This window comes from Ranitomeya variabilis, chromosome 1 (genome assembly GCF_051348905.1).
Source record: "Ranitomeya variabilis isolate aRanVar5 chromosome 1, aRanVar5.hap1, whole genome shotgun sequence".
Taxonomy (NCBI): Eukaryota; Metazoa; Chordata; class Amphibia; order Anura; family Dendrobatidae; genus Ranitomeya; species Ranitomeya variabilis.
The window spans coordinates 249,471,682-249,492,375 of record NC_135232.1 but is presented as its reverse complement, the minus strand read 5'-3'; the positions used below and the strand labels follow the sequence as shown (position 1 = coordinate 249,492,375).

The following is a 20,694-nucleotide window of genomic DNA, read 5'->3' as shown; positions in this document are numbered from 1 at the left end:
AAGGTTCATTCACTTATCACACCATAAAGGCTGTGTGGGTGTATAAGTAATAGTAATGACTAACCTTGCTTGGATGAAAAGCATTTAAGTAGCAGTCAATAACACTAAAGACAAAAAAAGGAAAAAACAGGATATCTAAAGATATGGACTATGGGACATCTGTGCTTCCTTGGGAAACCTGAGTACCAAGAGAAAAGCTGCTTCTCTAACCTTGTGTCAATTTATAAAATAGATAAAGGACATACAAATATGAAGATTATGACCAAAGAGATAATTATCAATTACTAATTGGCATTGGTAAATGCGGTACATTAGGGCAGCTACCAATATTTATCACATCTGCCTTACAAGGTTACAATGCGGGGAAGCAAAACTGGAACTTCAAGGAACAAATATTTTTATTTTTAAATTAAACAGAGCATGTCAAGAGCAATCCAATGTCAGGGTGGCACCGGGTCCTCAGTCTCCAAACTGTGCCCAAGTAAGACTGCCAGTGCTCATATCACCATAATGCATCCTTGGCACTGAAATATCATGTGCACATTTAGGTCCAAAAACATTTGGACAGTGACGAATTTTGGCATCTTAGCGGTTTACCAAAACAATCAAGATGCAGTTATATAATCAATATGGGTTTAAAGTACAGACACTCAGCTTTAATTTAACTAGAGTAAGGGTTTATGAATTACAGCTATTTAATATGTAGCTGCCGCTTTTTAAAAGGGATCAAAAAGTAATTGAACAATTATCCCAAAATCTCTTTAATGGGCTATTCCCTCGCGTATCCATCGTCAGTTAAGCAGGTAAAAAGTCTGCAGCTGATTCCAGGTGTGGCATTTGCATTTGGAAGCTGTTGCTGTGAACCCACAACATATGGTCAAAGAAGCTCTCAATAGAGGAGAAACAGACCATCAGCAGGCTGAAGAAAAGAAAAAAACATAAGGAGTGGCCAAATCAACAGTTTAGTACATACCGTACTTAACTGCAAAAAAAAAAAAAAAAAAGAAGAGAGCAGTGTTGAGCTTGGGAGCTTAAAAAGGACTAGACATCCATGAAAGACAACAGTGGTGGATGATCACAGAATCCTTTCCATAGTGAAGAAAAAGCTCTTCACAGCATCCTCCCAAGTGAAGAACACTCTCCAAGAAGTACAGTAGGTGTTTCAGTATACAAATCGGTCATAATGAGAAGACTTCATGTCTTCTCGTTATTTCATCACAGCGGTTTCATCACAAGGTGCAAACCATTGATTAGCCTTAAAAACAGAAATGAAGCCAGCCCAGTTCTATAAAAGAAACAAGATCAAGCTGTACCAGAATGATGGGAAGAAGAAAGTATAGAGAAGCCTTGGAACGGCTCATGATCCCAAGCTGACCACATCCTCTGGACAACATGGTGGAGGCAGTGTGATATCATGGGCATGCAAAGCTTCTAATGGCACTAATGCACTGGTGTTTATTGATGATGTGACTGAAGACAGAAGCAGCCGGAAAAATTCTGAAGTGTATAGGGTTATACTATGCTTAGATGCCACCAAATGCAGCATGGTTGATTGGACAAATAGTCACAGTACAGATGGACAACGACACAAAGCACTGCAAAAGCAACCCAGGAGTTTAAGGCAAAGGAGTGGAATATTCTGCTATAGTCGAGTCAATCACCAGATCTCAACCCCATCGAGCATGTATTTCACATGCTTAAGACAAAACTCAAGGCAGAAAGACCCACAAACAAGGAACAACTGATGTCAGCTGCAGTAAAGACCTGGTAAAGCATCACAAATGAGGAAACCCAGTGTCTGGTAGTGTCCATGACTTTAGGCCAGTGTTTCCCAAACTCCAGTCCTCACGGGTCATGTTTTCAGGAATTCCTTAGTATTGCATAGATGGTGGAAGTATCATCAAGGCATCAGGAATTCTCTCACCTGTTCAACACTATGGAAATACTGAAAACATGGACTGTGGGGTTCGTGAGGACTGGAGTTCAGGAAACACTGCTTTAGGCTGTCACTGTCTGTAAAGCATTGTCTACAAAAGTAGTAAAACTGAACATTTTATTTATAGTAATGTTAACTTGTACTTTTACTGTTGAGCCCTGAAATGAGGAGGCTTTGTAGAAAAATGGTTGCAATTCCTAAACGTTTCACATGATATTTTTGTTCTACCTCTTTAATTAGAGTGGAAAGTGGAAATAAAAAATAATGGCATGCAGAGTGCAAATTAAAAAGATTTGGTCACGGAAGATATACTTCTGCAGCTAACTGTACAACAAAAGCAAATTTTCACATAGCACCGCACATCTGACAAACCGGACTAACAGTGGAGCGAATGAGAAAGGCAGAGGACATGACGGATGTACCTGGAACGCCTCACTGTTCGGTACGCTGTGGGAAGAGAATGCTTCACTTTTGAATGAGACCGGGATTTGGACTCATAATACATCTTTGGTGATCGAGATCTTGATCTGGATCGTTTCTTCCTCTTTTTCTTCTTTTTCTCCTTTTCGTCACGTGGATATTCACGAATTGGAGACCTTGATGTCACAGGGTACTCTGTTGTAGGCACAATGATGTCCTCTGGGAGGAAATCACAACTCATGGCGTCCATATCCTAAAACAGACAAGAGAATCTGTTAGACCAAGTGATAATGTAGAAAAATATAGGGACATTAAAAGAAAACGGGAGACTCATACATTTGCTAAATCTCTTCTGAAGACAGTACTAACATTGTTAAATGCTAATGTGTCCTTTGGGGCGTTAGGATGATGGGCTGTTAATGCTGAAACATCCAAACTATAGGACAATGTGAAAGTCCAGGATGGTCTAACAGGTCTGTGGATACTGAAGCTAGCATTTGGGCTGTATTTCATTGCTGGACACATTTATCTTTGGACCAGTCTATCCCTGGAGACTGCACAGCAGTCCTATTAATCTCTGCAGACTCACTTCACCGCTCCATCTCTCACATCTTTCTTCTGTGCTTGCAAACAAGCATGTAAGGAACTACACAAGAAAAACATAGTGGGCATAAAACATCACCTACTTATGCAACACCACTCAGCAGGTCGGGATTACATATTTTAGTAAGAGTAAATCACAGCAGTAGTATCAATGGATTAAGGGGAAACGTTAACATTTCATCCTATTTCAGACGCAAGTTTAGCCAAGTAATCCATTTAAGAGATTACGAACACTATTCTTTTTCATCTTATTCCTTTCTGATGGAAAGGAAAATGGAGATGAAGGCAAAAAAATGCACAAATGATACTCCGAGCTTGCAGTGAAAATCATAACCGCACAAAGTGGAGTCTTTCCACCCTCATGAAAGGATGTGTTTATTAACATGCTGCCATAATTACCCTTCATTTACTCTACAGTCTCATTTCCATACTACAACATTGCTTAAATTGAAGCTTTGCTGTCATAACATTTTAGTTTTAAGCCTTAAAATTGCAAATTAGTCTTTAACATTACTGCCTAAAAGTAACAATTATTAAATTGCTATTTACTGGAATTCAGAATTAAAGGGAACCAGTCAGCACATGTTTACATATGGAAGTAGTGGTACAGCTGTATATGTATGTGCTTGTCCCCCAATAAAAAAATATAACTTTGTAGAAATCCAATGTGGTGGCCATGTGAAATCGATCTATATAATTGTCTAAGGGGCACCTCCGTCTGTCTGTCGCGGATATTCATTGGTCGCTCCCAGCCAGTGGGCGTAGACAAAAGGGCAGGGGAGGCCAGGAAGTATGCAGAGCGAGTCCCCGCCCACTCCGTACAGGCCCGTCCAGAAGTGCTGCAAAGGGGGCGGAGTCGCCATGAGGAGGGCGGAGCCAGCCGGGACCATGGGCGCTCTTGGGCCTACCACGGCCAAAAGCCGAGGACTAAATTAGCGGCCGCGGTCAGTGATGACGACCGCGACAGCAGGAAACATCACATCACATGCGACGGTGACAGCTGCGGACGGAAGGTGAGTATATACTACGTGGGCTGTGCAATATACTACGTGGGCTGTGCAATATACTACGTGGGCTGTGCAATATACTACGTGGGCTGTGCAATATACTACGTGGGCTGTGCAATATACTACGTGGACTGTGCAATATACTACGTGGGCTGTGAAATATTCTCCGTGGCCTGTGCTACATACTATGTGGGCTCTGCAATATACTACGTGGCACTACGTGGCTGGGCAATATACTACGTGGCTGGGCAATATACTACGTGGCTGGGCAATATACTACGTGGCTGGGCAATATACTACGTGGCTGGGCAATATACTACGAGGACATGCATATTCTAGAATACCTGATGCGTTAGAATCGGACCACCATCTAGTATAGCATAAAAGCCATATGCAAATCAGGCTGGGAGTACACTGGGGGTGTATGGCTCTCCACCCAATTTGTATATGGATTCTATACTGGATTTCCCATGACTGTCACATGAGATCTCTCTACAAAAAATGTAACTTTTTCTGAATGAAACAAGAACCTACACAGCCATACGACTACTTCCATATGCAAAACAATGCCGACAGGTTGCTTTAAAGAGATCATTTTGTTTTTACCACCAGGGTACAGTCAGCGTGTCCTCTTGTACCATCAGTATACCATCTGCTTGTACCATCACCAGTATGCCGTCCGCTTGTACCACCACCAGTATGCTGTCCGCTTGTACCACCACCAGTATACCATCCGCTTGTACCACCAGTATATTGTCCGCTTGTACCACCACCAGTATACCGTAAGCTTGTACCACCACCAGTATACCGTCCGCTTGTACCACCAGTGTACCTTCCGCTTGTACCATCAGTGTTCCGTCCGCTTGTACCATCAGTATACCGTCCGCTTGTACCACCACCAGTATACCGTCCGCTTGTACCACCAGTATACCGTCCGCTTGTACCACCATCAGTGTACCGTCCGCTTGTACCACCATCAGTGTACCGTCCGCTTGTACCATCAGTGTACCGTCCGCTTGTACCATCATCTACCATCCGCTTGTACCATCAGTGTACCGTCCGCTTGTACCATCAGTATACCGTCCGCTTGTACCATCAGTATACCGTCCGATTGTACCATCAGTATACCGTCCGATTGTACCATCAGTATACCGTCCGATTGTACCATCAGTATACCGTCCGATTGTACCATCAGTATACCGTCCGATTGTACCATCAGTATACCGTCCGATTGTACCATCAGTATACCGTCTGCTTGTACAATCAGTATACAGTCAGCGCGTCTGCTTGTACCATCAATATACAGTCCTTTTGTACCAGTGTATAGTCTGTGTGTTTGTACCATCAGTGTATAGTCCATGTGTCTGTTTGCACCATCATTGTGTCATCAGTGTTTTTCATTGATTCTATCTCTTGCAATGTTAAATACGGATAGCACATGGAAGCCATCCGTGTGCTGTACGTGTTTTCACAGACCGAGACATGTTTAGACCCTTGTTATCTATGCTGCCGGCAAAAACCCACATGTCAATGTGAGATTTCGACGGACATGCTGCCCATGGAAAGACATAGATAATGGGTATGTGGTTCTATTTATGAAAAAAACAAGCAAAAAAAAACAAAACACATATGCAACACAGACTTCTGAATGAGGCTTCAGGCTCAGTCCTGGCAGAGCAAACAAACAGGAGGTATATGGTCCTGACAGTGTGCACACTCAGTATGGATGACAAGGCATCCGTCCACCGCACGCACGCACACACACAATCAGCCAAACCGAGGCATAAAGAACACACCTTTGACTAGATAGTGAGAAGTCGCTTATGGTGACATTACAGTGTTTGTCAGGAAAAGCTCCCGATGTATACTGTAGGCAAGGTGCACATGTGAAGTGTGCCCCTATCCTTCTAGGAGCAACAGCTACCTAATTTCCAGAAGAAAAAAAAAAGTTAAGGAGACCAGAACTATAGTGTCTGTTACCTAAACCGATCTTTTATCGTCTGTAACAAAAATGTTCAGAATTACAAGTTATGGTTAATTTGCAAAAGTCGAGAAGGACAGCAGGCAATTCCCAAAGCTCAAACCTAAGAACTGAAGATGTGTCTCATTAAGTAGTACATCCCTAGTCCGGTTTCATGGTCCACGTACGTATTGCGATGTACTGACTGGCAGCGGTTCTCCTGACCACAACTTGACAGCCCCATGGGCATAAACGAGGCTCTTGAGTTTAGGTTAGGAGACCTGTGAAACCAGCCTTTCATTGTTAATTTAAATTACTAAAATAGATTTTTATTTTTGCTTAAGTATTTTATAGTCTCTTTTCCACGGGTGTTTTGAAAAAAAGATTTTGGCTTTAAGAAAACATGTTATTCCAGAAGAAAACGGGCCACATTTTACCAATAAACCAGACGTCTAAGAATAACATTACAACAAAATTAATGTAATTAGATAGTTAAACTATACTATTAATGATCATACTGAAGAGGTTGCAACCATGCAAACAAAAGCTTGAAAAAGGAGGAATTTTGAGGGAACCAGTTGCCTAGCAAATACTTGAAGGGAATAGTACAAAAAAAAAAAAAAAAAAAAAATATTATATATACATATAAATAGAATTTTTATTAACTTACAAATAACATGAGACAAGTGACGAGACACAAAAAGGTTAAAAACATTTAAAAAGCCAATGGCTGAAGGTGAGGTACTGTAATAAGGCCAACACCTGTCCTCATCTGCCAAATAATAGCAACAACCCAGGCATCCAAAAAACAAAAAAAACAAAAAACGGATGATAAGTACAAAACAGAAAATAATAAAGAATTAGATTCAAACCACCATCATGATGAGGAAAGTATAAACACATCAACACATCAATACAGAAAACATTATATGAAAGGAAGGAAAGTCCAATATTGAGCTGTACAGGATCACTATAATAAATATCAAAGCCGAACAAACCTAGTACAAAAGTAAACACTCATGCCACAGAATGTAGAAGTATAACAATGCAGGAAAAATTATATACAAGAGGGAAATGTCCAATATTGAGCTATATAGGATCACAATCATAGCAACAAAAGCCAGACAAACCTAACCAAAATGGTGAACCCCAAAAATCAGGGAAAATTGCGTTAGGTGGAAAGTTATCCAACCTAAGTTGAAGAAAGGAAAAATAATGAATAAGAGATGAAAATGTGATGTAGCTTCCTCAGGGGTAAGGGAGTCCATCTCCAGTAGGCGTACACTCGGCGAGTGTGTATCATTTTCTCATGTCGGTACTATTATAGCCTATGGCCCCATCTGCGCATATGCAAAAATCCAGTTTTACAGAGGGATCAGACATAAGCCCCGACAGGACCAATAAACGGTGCCAAGACGCAATGTGAAAGCACCTTTGTAAAGTAAGGTTTTGTAGTTCTAGAAATGTTTTGTTAAAAAAATATAAACAATTCATCTACTCCTGAAAAAGGTAGAGTAAGACAAATTGCAGTAACTAAGTTAAAATATCTTTAGGTCACTTTTGGAAACAATTTAACACCATGTCCCCAGTACGAACGCAAATCTATAAAACCATGACAGCAATTTAAAAACAATCTACAGTTTGTGAATACATCTGCCTGCATAAACACTAGGGCCTCAAAGTCAATACAGTTAAAACGGAGTTTTAAGTTGCTTTTCCCGTAAGAATTGGCCGGCTTTCCTCCTCATCCATCAGTTCGACTTCAAGCTGCATACACAAAATCAATAGTAGGCAGAGTATGTTTTAGAGGGCTGTCGCAGGCGTTTCTAATTGCTTTTGTATCAATGATTCTGATGAGGCGGCCGAGGACACGAAAACTCTATGAACTTACACACTTGCCAAACCCAAGCTAATTATTGTAAACCTGTTCTAGGCTACACTAAAAGCCAACGTGAACAGGCTTTTGTTCTGGCGGAGTGCAATCAAGATTTATGTCTTGTTTTATCGTGGTAGTATATAAAAATCTAAATATTTTATTATGCGTCTCAAAACTTTTGGAAATGTTACTCATCGGGGACTTGTTCGGTAAAGTAAATTCCTTCACAGGATTCATAAAATAGCCACAAACCCTTATAAGTGTATTATGATGATCTATGCAAAAATGGGGGAAGGGAACAATGTGAAAGAATTTGCATACCGAGATCCCTGCAAAGGGAACTCGGCTTTGACGAAATTGCTAGGCTGACAAAACTTCTGACTGGAAAATATCACAATATGCTTTTCATTTTAAAAGGGTTTCTACCTGCATTTTTCATTATACGGGTTTACAAAATGAGCGTAAAGGGAACTGGTCACCAGTTTTGTCCTCTGTCAACTTAAACCTTAATCAGCACCTGTGCTGCAGTCCAGTAATGGTTAAATAACCCCCTTGACTCCCCCTGTATAACCCAAAAAAGCCTTTTGAAGTTCTCCTGCTCTGTGCACTGTGCTCTGGCCTATTGCGAGCAGAGCTTAAAACATCAATGCGCATGTGCCGTTATGATTCAGGCTATGCCTGCAGTAGGGCAGAGCATAGTGCGCCAGGGTGAGCTGGCGAGTTCTCTGTGCAGGCTTTCACCGGGCTGTGTGGATGACGTAAGAGGCGTTAGCCACGTCAAGTACAGCAGGATAACGGCGACTATAGAAACCACGCCCATTGGACCGGACAGACAGGATTAACATACAGAGCTGGAGAACGTCAAAAGGTTTTTGGGTGTAAACAGGGGGAGTCAGGGGGTTATACAACCACTGAAGGACTGCAGTGCTGATTAAGGTCATAGTTTTAATTCACACAGGACAAAACTGGTGACCGGTTCCCTTTAATTTTCCCTTGCTGCTTTAGCGCCACCTCTCCTCTGCTGCACAGGCGGGTTGATCACATGGCGGCAGCGGCGGTCACATCACGGACCGTGCAGTACGTGATGAAGATAAAACTGCTGAGCCCAGTGATTGGCTGCAGTTGATAAGTGCTGTATTTGTGACATCGCCACTGAAGCAAAATAAAGAGAATTTTGTGGGGTAGCAGAGAGGCAGTGGGAAAGTTAAGCAAGCCTACAGAATAATGAAGGAAAAAAAAAAAAAAAAAGGGTTTAAGATCCCTTTAATTTCAAGAGAGTTGCACAGGATTACTGACTATTCAAGTATAATGGAAGTACCCCATAAATCTTTCACCAGCAGTGGCCCCTACAACAGCCTCGTTAGAAAAAAAACTAAAATTAGTTCCTCTTCCAGGTTCACTAATTGTACAATTGTAGCATTTTATTTCTCAGAGTTCTTTCTTCCAGGAGCTAATTGATGAGCAAATTGCACAACACAAACAGCACGGTGCTTCCTCTCCGCTGAATAACAGACTAGTCACAAGTATTCAGCAGTTCTGGTATTCAAGTAAACTAAAGTAATTAGGAAGAAGAAAAGATCATTGACGCCGAGATGATGTTCTGGAAGACGGCAGGAGAAGAAAGGATAGGAAACCAAGAATGAGTCAGCAGGAACCATTCTATAAAGACACCGCGCTTCTGAAAGACTAGAAAAGTCCATGCAGTGTTCCTTGGGTCTGCACTGCTGAGCTGCAGGGAACCCCTGTGCCGATGTATGGTGGAATACTGCAAGCGGAGAATCGCCACAGGAGACCGGCTGTATTGCACACACTTGCCGGAGCACAGACTGCAAGCAGCGCCGTCAATCACCAAAGATGAAGGAGCGCACATTTGTTTAACTACTGGGCCATGTGATCCATGGCAAGCACCCCAATTAGAATATGGAATTACGCTGATTTTGTTTTTTCATAACACAGGAAGCAAAAAAATAAAAAAATCCTAATAGGTATGGGTTTCATAGCAGCTATGTCCTTCATTAGATCTGGTGCATAAACTCCATTAAGTTGCAAAGCTGCAGAAAGTCTGGAAAAGGCACCAGATAAAGGATCTGAATGCCTCTCGAGCAATTTTTTAAGCTGTCACTTTATCAATGGACATAGCCATGAATACCTAAGGTGCTGCAGTGCTTGCACATGAGGAAAGATAGAGAATCAAAAAACTATTACATTTCTAATTGAAGGCCTTTACTAACATTATTATTATTACACCTGCTACATATTGGGATAGGATTTTGGAGATGGGAACACCCCTTTAAATGCAAGCACCGTAATGAAGCACTGGCACATCTGTGTGTTAGGCTGCTTTCACACTTCCGTTTTTACAATCTGCACAGGATCCGTCAAAATGCTGAAATGACGGATCCTGTGCAGATTGTAAAAAACTGGACCCGTCGAGACTATGTGCACCTGTTGTGTATGCGTCTTCGCAGCGGTTTTCCACTGCGAAAACGTATACACAACCCGGGTTAAAAATTTAACCTGGGTTGTGTATACTCTCGCGAGACCACAACGTCATCAGGTCATTTCGCAATGCATTACTGGGAACGCTAGCTGCCGGGAGCATCCCTAGCATCGGTAACGCTGCACAGGACGCCCGAAGGTAAGAATATTGCGATTTTTTCTTTTTTTTTTTAACATTATATCTTGTTACTATTGATGCTGCATAGGCAGCATCAATAGTAAAAAGCGAGAGAGAGAGACAGAGAGCGAGAGAGAGCAAATTTCCCTGGCTGGAAATTCTTCCATGCATTCTCAGTTTCAAAAGACGGAACCAGTCGCTGGATTCCTGCTTTTGACAGTCAGCGATGGATCCTGCGTCCATAGGCTTCCATTATAGCAAATGATGGACGGTGCAGGAACCGTCGCTGAGCGATTTTCCGATGTGCACAAAAAACGTTCATCTGAACGTTTTCTCCGCCCGACGGACAGCAATTTTCCAACGGATCCAGTGCACGACGGATGAAATAAAAGGTCATCACAAGTCTATGGGAAAAAACAAGATCCAGCAGAGAAATTTGCTGGATCCTGTTTTTTCAAAAATCAACGGATTTCGACGGGAGCTAAAAGACGGACGTGTGAAAGAGGCCTTAAGGGAACAGACAGTGATGCACAGACTGTTCAGGGGCTCCTGATCCAAACCTGACAGTCTCATATACGCCTATGAGGATGTCAATTCTGAGTCAGGAAACGTGGACAGTCTGTGCATTGTGGCTTATACTCGGACCGTAATGTCGAATCTGGCATAGTTGCAGGGTCTGCCTACAGAGCGACCGTAGGCTTACCATGGAGACAAGTCATTTATTGTGAAATAAGCACAAAAGCAGTAATGTGGGATAAAGGTACCGTATTTTCTGGTGTATAAGACGACTGGGCGTATAAGACAACCCCCAACTTTTCCATATAAAATATGGAATTTGGGATATGCCTGCTGTATAAGACGGGGGTCATCTTATACGCCCAGTCATCTTATACGGCGTGTGGTTCCCAGGGTCTGAAGGAGAGGAGACTCTCCTTCAGGCCCTGGGATCCATATTCATGTTAAAAATAAAGAATAAAAATAAAAAATATGTATATACTCACCCCTCCGAGAAGCCTGGCTGTCACTCCTGCAAGCGTCTGCCTCCGTTCCTAAGAATTGCAGAGCATGAAGGACCCTCGATGACGTCGCAGTCCTGTGATTGGTCTGTGACCGCTCATGTGACCGATCACCTGACCGTGACGTCATCGAAGGTCCTTCACGCTCTGCAATTCTTAGGAACGGAGGCAGACGCTTGCAGCGGTGACAGCCAGGCTTCTCGGAGGGGTGAGTATATACATATTTTTTATTTTTATTCTTTATTTTTTACATGAATATGGATCCCAGGGCCTGATCCTCTCCTTCAGACCCTGGGAACATCCAGGATCGCTCCCTGCACATGCCGTACCTGGCGTATAAGACGACCCCCGACTTTTGGGACAATTTTTAGGGGTTAAAAAGTAGTCTTATACGCCGGAAAATACGGTACATGAGCGATGAAATAAAGGACGTTTTGATCCCTTCTGGGTCTTTATCATGCAGTCACTGTGTCAAGCATGCAATAGTAACACGGTGAAGACGTTGCTTCTGACCTCGTACATGCGCACAGGAAAGGTACCAGCATGCTTATTATCTATTGACGCTGAGAAGGCGTTTGATCGCCTAGGCTGGACCTTTCTATGTGCCTCCCTGAAACAACTGGGAGTGGGACCTAACATGTTGGAGAGGATTTTTGCTCTGTATCATAGGCCTACGGCCCGTCTTAGAGTGAACGGCACCCTTTCCCCGCCCATTGACATAAGAAAGGGGACCCGTCAGGGTTGCCCCCTTTCCCCCTTACTTTATATCCTTGCGATGGAGCATCTGGCAGTGGCATTACGGTAGACACCTGATGTTGAGGGTCTGCGGATTGGCCAACATGAGTTTAAGATATCCCTGTATGCGGATGATTTATTGCTGTACATTACCAACCCGACCGTGGCTTTTCCTGTACTTCTCCGAGAGTTCCGTAGGTTCGGGGAGGTTTCAAACTTTAAAGTCAACTACTCCAAGACGGAGGCGCTCAATATCTCCCTGCCTGATAACCTAGTCTCTCAGCTCCAGTCGTCCTTCTCTTTTAAGTGGAAGACCGACGCCTTAAAATATTTAGGAGTCTTAATACCTGCTGACATTAGCGCAACATATGCTCTGAACTACGTCCCGCTCTTGCAGAAAACTATCTTGGACCTTAAACGGTATGGCAGACCTCAGCTATCTTGGTTCGGACGGGTGGGAGTGGTCAAAATGGATATTTTACCCCGATTCCTCTATCTCTTTCAGACTGCTCCAGTGCAGGTTCCGGATTGCTTTTTTAGGCGCCTGCAGTCGGCCATCAATAGCTTTATTTGGGGAACTAAGAAGCTGCGGACTCGATTCTCAGTGTTAGTGAGACCCAAGACTAAGGGTGGGGTAGGCCTTCCTGATTTTAAACGTTATTACCAGGCAGTCTTGCTCTCTAGGATTGTCGACTGGAGGTTCAGTGATGCTCATAAACAGTGGGTGCTTCTGGAGAAACTTTTATCGCCCTCTTCTTTGTACTGGCTGCCTTGGCTGGGGGGGACCGGACACCCACCTGTGTCGAGTTTAGCTCCACTCACACAGATTGTTTTGAGATAGATCCTATGTGAAATTACGCCTGACCTCCCGATTGAGCAGACTGAGTCCCATTTTTGACAATCCGGCTTTTCCCCCAGCAATGAATAGATCTACGCATCTGTGTTGGTCACGACTTGACGGGGTGGGACTGGGTCAGGTGAAGGATAAGCTTGCGGGGCTCTCCGGCGTGCGGGGGTTACGAGGTTCTGATCTTACAACACCGCTGTCCTGGCTAGAGTTTCTGCAATTGCGGAGCTTTCTTTCCAGCGTGCCGATGGGGGAGCTGACGCCATTTGAGTCCCTGATGCTCCCTACCGAGGGTCCCTCCCACGTGGTTTCGGTGCTCTATGGCCTGGTCTTGAATTCACTTCCCCTACTACGCTGTGATTTATGGAGGCTTGGGAGAGGGACCTGGGGATCACCTTTTCTGAGGCGGATAGTCTGAAAATTTTCACTCTTGCACATAAGATGACGATGTCCAGTCAGGCGCAGGAGAGGAATTATAAATTACTGACACGCTGGTATAGGTGTCCCACCTTTCTCCACAGGATTAACCCGGAGATCTCGGACGCCTGCTGGAGATGTGGCTCCGCCACGGGCTCTATGCTTCATGTTTGGTGGTCCTGTGGTCCCATGCAACCCTTCTGGAACTCAGTTTTCGATGCCTTTCACTTGATGACAGGGGTCCGCCACGAGCCCTCCCCCCAAATGGCCCTACTGTCCCTGATACCCAGTTCGATAGCTTCCGTTAAAAAGGGGATCCTGAGATTTTGCCTAATAGCTGCCAGGGCAGTTATTCCCCGGCATTGGAGGTCTACTGAGGTCCCCTCCACGGAGGAATGGATAGCTGAAATGGATAGATTACATCGTCTGGAGTCGCTGGTGGCGGGTGATGGTGATGCTGCATATGACCAGGGGCGCACCTGGTTCCTCTGGCAATCCTTCAAGGAGAGCACGGGGTTCCTGACTTGGCTGCGTACATACTCATAATTCTCAATACGTGGGCGTGTACATTGCTGGGTCTCCCTTAACCCCCCTCCCTCCTTACTCCCCTTTTCCCCCCATTCCCCCCCCCCCCTTTTTTTTTCCTCTTTTTCTCTTTCTTTCCTTTCTCCTACTTCTACAATTGCTTTTCTTACAGGTTCTGTATTTTGTATATAAGTCTATGTCCCGAGGTGATTCTCAAGATGAGAACCATGTACCCTTTATGTGCCAGAGTTCTTGTTCAACTACACTTTTGCTGTGTTCTCAGAGACGTAATGTATAGCTCTGGACATTGTAATGATTCTTTTTACTGTTTTTCCTGTTTAAAATTTCAATAAATATATTTACTGAAAAAAAAAAAAAAAGCATGCAATGGTGAAGAGAGCAAGCAAACAGTGAGCGCAAAGTGAAGGAGGTGCAGTATGCCACACGTTAGCCCTCCTTTTGTCCCATACTACTGCATTTACAGTGGGGGAAATAAGCATTTGATCCCTTGCTGATTTTGTAAGTTTGCCCACTGACAAAGACATAAACATCTATAATTTTAAGGATAGGTTAATTTTAACATTGAGAGAGAGAATATAAAAAAATCCAGAAAATCACATTGTATAAATTATTTGAATTTATTTGCATGTTGCAGTGAAAAATAAGTATTTGATTCCTCTGGCAAACTAGACTTAATACTTGGTAGCAAAACCCTTGTTGGCAAGCACAGCAGTCTCACTTTTTTTGTAGTTGATGATGAGGTTTGCACACATGTCAGGAGGAATTTTGGTCCACTCCTCTTTGCAGATCATCTCTAAATCATTAAGATTTTGAGGCTGTTGCTTGGCAACTCAGAGCTTCAACTCCCTCCATAAGTTTTCTATGGGATTAAGGTCTGGAGACGGGCTAGGCCACTCCAAGTCTGACTGCTGTGCTTGCCAACAAGGGTTTTGCCACCAAGTATTAAGTCTTGTTTGTCAGAGGGATCAAACACTTATTAAATTTGCATAATTTATACAACGTGATTTTCTGGATTTTATTTTTTATATTCTCTCTCTCAATGTTAAATTTAACCTAACCTTAAAATTCTAGACTGTTTATGTCTGTCAGTGGGCAAACTTACAAAATCAGCAAGGGATCAAATACTTATTTCCCCCACTGTATGCCCATTTCATAAGAAAATACTTGCAACTTCCAGACGTCAGGGAGTGCCGTGGCTTATTTTACCACCAATATCAACAAGCACCACCCCATCCCCAGTGTTCACCAATATTTTTAATATGGAGACCTCATTTTTTTTTCTTTTAAAATGTGCATGTAATGCTTGAAGCATCACATTGCAAAAAAAATTCCTTTTTTTTTTCTTTTAGAAGAAGATTGTGCAAGGCATTATGACAATTACATCCTGTAATACTCAGAAATCAGGTTGTTGCCATCATATGTTCAGTCAGGAAGGATAAGACAATTTCATTTTGCAATTAGAATACATCATTATCCCCCTCAGACTGCTGGGTCTAGAGGTGTCTGGGCTTCGGCTTTGATTGGTGCTAATGAAATCATGAACACGATTAGCAGAGACTAACTAAATGGAATGAGCATGCACTCGGATTTCCATAAATGTGCATGCTTTTAATCTATTTACTGCATATGCTTGACATTTTGTAATATCCGTAACAGGCATATTAAACAGAAACGAAGTACAAAGGGTTTACTTGCAACAGTAGTGACAGTTATAGGACTCAAAGTAAAGGAAAAAAACAGCAGAGTATTGGGAAAAAAATACCTATTGTACATGTCATCAAAACCACAACATAACGCTCTCAAATATGAGTCTAGCTCTTCCTACACAATGTTTAACAATCTATCAAGTCAGCGCTCAGTTATAAAACATTATAAACTGGAAACAGTAAACGGGGTCGTTACTTCAAGAGAGGGGTGATGCTGCAGGCTTCGGGATTGGAGGAGGGGGGATCCAGGCAAGGCTGCGGGCCTTGGTGTTCTCAATCTGAGCATGCGCCACCTCTGGTGGCCATTTTCCCGAAGCCCAAGGAAGGGTTAATCAATAGGAAAGGGGATCGGATTATAAGTCGCACCCCCATTTTCCTCTCAAATTTTGGAGAACAAAGTGAGTCTTATAATCCGAAAAATATAGTAATATTTTTTCTTCACTGCCCAATGGTATAAAATTCTTTTGTCACACTCGTGTCAATATGATCACTGCACCCCTAGATGAATTTGTTCAGAGGTATAGTTTGTAAAATGAGGTCACTTATGGGGGGTTCTGCTGCAGTGCTGGCACCTCAGGGGCTCTCACAGTGGGTCATGGCACCTTAAAACAGTAACAGTAAAATCTGCACTATGATACAGCTCTCCTTCCCTTCTGAGCTTTGCACTGTGCCTCAAAAGTAGTTTTCGACCTCACATGGGTATAGGTGTACTCAGGAGAAATTGTGTAAATTTTACTGTTCGTTTTCTTTTATCACCCCTTTTGAAAATTAAAAACTCGTGGCAACATTGTAGTGATGATTTCCTGAAGAGGTGTAGTTTCCAAAATGGGGTCACTTGTGGAGGTTTCTGCTGTTCTGGCATGACAAAGGCTGACATGGCATCCGCAGTCTATTCCGATCAAAACGGAGCTCCAGAATTCAGTTGGGCCGCTTCCCTTCTGAGCCCTGCTGTGTGCCCAAACAATAGTTTTCCATCACATATGGGGTATCGGTGTACTCAGGAGAAATTGTACAACAGACTGTATGGTCCACTTTCTCCTGTTACCCTTGTGAATTTGCAAAATTTGGGGCTAAATCAGCATTTTTATGGGAAAAAGTATTATTTTCCACCTTGCTTTAATTCCTGTGAAGCACCTGAAGGCTTACTAAACTTCTTGAATGTGGTTTTTAGCACTTGGAGGGGTGCAATTTTTAAAACTGTGTCATCTTTCAGTATTTTTTTTGCCACACAGGCCCCTCAAGTCATTTCAAATGTGATGTGGTCCCTAAAACAATTGGTATTATAAAAAATTGGAAAATTGAGAAATTGCTGATCATTTTTTTCTGTTAGGAAGTTATAAGGGTCAAAAGGTGGTTTCATAAATGAGGCTGATGTAAAGTAGACATGTGGGAAATGTTATTTATTAACCATGTTGTGTGATAAATACAACGCTCTGGTTTTAGGTAATAAAAATCAAAAGTTTTAAAAATACTAAAATGTTCAACATATTATATATACATATACACACGCACAATTTTCAGACATGCGACTTCCATAATACACGCACTCTGCTGCGCTGTCTATGCAGATAATTTATATTAGAAAGTGGAAAAAAAATATAGTTACACCATTTCTGAAAGTAATTAACAGATTTTTTTCACTTCTACATTACTTTAATCTAGTTAATGAAACGAGGAGAGTCAGAAGTATAGCCAATTTACAGCTATTTATAGCTTCCCACAGTATTGAGGTTGGACAGACAGGATCACGGATGCATATAATAGAAAAAAAGAGAGGGCTGACAGCACTCGCTCAAGGGGGCGTCCGTTCCATGTCCAGGGAACCATCCTGGATACTCCAAACAGTCCAAAAATCGATGAACAGCGCTCCAGCCAGGTGTAATAGTATCAAAAAGAATATTTATTTCGCCATGAAACAGCAATGTTTCGACCAGAATCTGGTCTTTTTCAAGCATATACAGGAATACAAAAAGCCGGCTTAAATAGTGTGGATACCACGCAGGGCACCATTCACCATCAAGCTGCTAACTACTAAAAAATACACCACATAACATACATCAGACAAACATATAATCACAAGTGACCAATAAAATATAACCCACAGTATAGGTAAATGTGAAACCATTATAAAATGCAAAGTTAATGCTATGTTTATCTTCTGTTGAACGAATCAGAGTCCGGCATCACCGTGTCCATAGTGACGTTCTACCAATAAATGAGCTCGTGTGATAATCCTCCAGACCAATCCGGTGTATCCAAGGCATCGGCGCTAAAGACGGAGACGACCAGTCCCACCTTAACATATATTCAAGTGCGCCCTAGGGAGCCAATCAGAGGTTAACTTACATAGTACATCCGTACCTACATCATAACCCTGCGTCCCATCACCGGTTCCACCGCTCGGTCGCAGGTCTTGCGAGAGCCGCAACAAGAGAGCGCAGGCGCGTCACACAGTAGGCCCACCCCATCACATGACCGCGACATGGGCACGCTCCGTGATGACACGCATGCGAACCCTCCCACTGCGTGAACCGCATAATGGGAGCACAAGCGTGCCACACTACGGACCTGCCCACATCACATGACCGCGACACAGGTACGCCCGCCGGTGACGCGCATATGGCTTCCCTCACAGCGGACACACAGCCGGTTACCAAGGTGACGCTATTGGAGAAAAACTCTGACACGGTCACCTATCAGGTTGCCTAGCAACCTATATAAATAAACACAAGCTACTTTAACCCCTTAGTGACAGAGCCAATTTGGTACTTAATGACCGAGCCAATTTTTACAATTCTGACCACTGTCACTTTAAGGCTACGTTCACATTAGCGTTAAGCTAATGTGCGTCGGGTTTGCGTCGGCGACGCAGCGGCGACGCATGCGTCATGCGCCCCCTATACTTAACATGGGGGACGCATGCGTTTTTTTTGTTGCGTTGTGCCACACATGCGTCTTTTTTGCCGCAAGCGTCGGACCAAGAAAACGCAACAAGTTGCATTTTTCTTGCGTCCGATTTTCGGCAAAAACCGACGCATGCGTCGCAAAACGCAGCGTTTTTGCGTGCGTTTTGCCGCGTTTTTGCGTGCGTTGCGTCGCCGACGCAGCGGCGCACAACGCTAGTGTGAACGTAGCCTAAGAGGTTATAACTCTGGAACGCTTTTTCGGATCCCGCTGATTCTGAGATTGTTTTTTCGTGACATATTGTACTTCAAGTTAGTGGTAACATTTCTGCGATATTACTTGTGATTATTTATGAAAAAATTGAAATATGGCGAAAATTTTTAAAATTTAGCAATTTTCAAACTTTGTATTTTTATGCCCTTAAATCAGAGAGATATGTCACGAAAAATAGTTTATAAATAACATTTCCCACATGTCTACTTTACATCAGCACAATTTTGGAAACAAAATTTTTTTTTGTTAGGGAGTTATAAGGGTTAAAAGTTGACCAGCAATTTCTCATTTTTACAACACCATCTTTTTTTTAGGGACCACATCACCTTTGAAGTCATTTTGAGGGGTCTATATGATAGAAAATAACCAAGTGTGACACCATTCTAAAAACTGCACCCCTCAAGCTGCTCAAAACCACATTCAAGAAGTTTATTAACCCTTTACGTGCTTCACAGGAACTGAAACAATGTGGAAAAAAAAATGAACATTTAACTTTTTTTTTGCAAACATTTTACTTCAGAACCATTTTTTTTAATTTTCACAAGTGTAAAAACAGAAATTTAACCACAAATTTTGTTGTGCAATTTCTCCTGAGTACGCCGATACCCCATATGTGGAGGTAAACCACTGTTTGGGCGCACCGCAGAGCTTGGAAGTGAAGGAGCACCGTTTGACTTTTTCAATGCAGAATTGGCTGGAATTGAGATCGGACGCCATGTCGCGTTTGGAGAGCCCCTGATGTGCCTAAACAGTGGAAACCCCCCACAAGTGACACCATTTTGGAAACTAGACCCCTTAAGGAACTTATCTAGATGTGTGGTGAGCACTTTGAACCCCCAAGTGCTTCACAGAAGTTTATAACGTAGAGCCGTGAAAATAAAAAATTGCATTTGTTTACACAAAAATGATCTTTTTACCTCCAATTTTTTATTTTACCAAGGTTAACAGGAGAAAATGGACCCCAGAAGTTGTTGTGCAATTTCTCCTGAGTACGTCGATACCCCATATGTGGGGGTAAACCACTGTTTGGGCGCACCGCAGAGCTTGGAAGAGAAGGAGTGTCATTTTACTTTTTCAATGTAGAATTGGCTGGAATTGAGATCGGACGCCATGTCACGTTTGGAGAGCCCCTGATGTGCCTAAACAGTGGAAACCCCCCACAAGTGACACCATTTTGGAAACTAGACCCCTTAAGGAACTTATCTAGATGTGTGGTGAGCACTTTAAACCCCCAGGTGCTTTACAAAAGTTTATAACATAGAGCCGTGAAAATAAAAAAAATCGCATTTTTTCTACAAAAATGATCTTTTTGCCTCCAAATTTTTATTTTACCAAGGTTAACAGGAGAAAGTGGACCCCAGAAGTTGTTGTACAATTTGTCCTGAGTACGCCGACACCCCATATGTGGGGGTAAACCACTGTTTGGGCGCATGGCTGAGCTCGGAAGCAAAGGAGCGCCATTTGACTTTTCAATGCAAAATTGACTGGAATTGAGATCGGACGCCATGTCGCGTTTGGAGAGCCCCTGATGTGCCTAAACAGTAGAAACCCCCCACAAGTGACCCCATTTTGGAAACTAGACCCCCCATGGAACTTATCTAGATGTGTGGTGAGAACTTTGAATGCCCAAGTGCTTCACAGAAGTTTATAATGCAGAGTCGTGAAAATAAAAAATATTTTATTTTCCACAAAAAAGATTTTTTAGCCCCCAAGTTTTTATTTTCACAAGGGTAACAAGAGTAATTGGACCCCAATAGTTGTTGCCCAGTTTGTCCTGAGTACACTGATGCCCCATATGTGGGGGTAAACCACTGCTTGGGCACACGTCGGG

The 20,694-nt window shown here is 42.8% G+C and overlaps 1 protein-coding gene across 6 annotated transcripts in view; it reads right to left on the bottom strand.

The window, feature by feature from the left end:
- SFSWAP (splicing factor SWAP) overlaps positions 1–20,694 on the bottom strand; it is a 183,956-nt gene that overhangs the window by 50,415 nt on the left and 112,847 nt on the right. For all 6 annotated transcript variants that reach the window (XM_077293315.1, XM_077293317.1, XM_077293316.1 and 3 more), the window contains one exon: positions 2,359–2,609. In XM_077293315.1, coding sequence (XP_077149430.1) covers positions 2,359–2,609 — 251 coding nt within the window. The remainder of the gene's footprint in view (positions 1–2,358; positions 2,610–20,694) is intronic.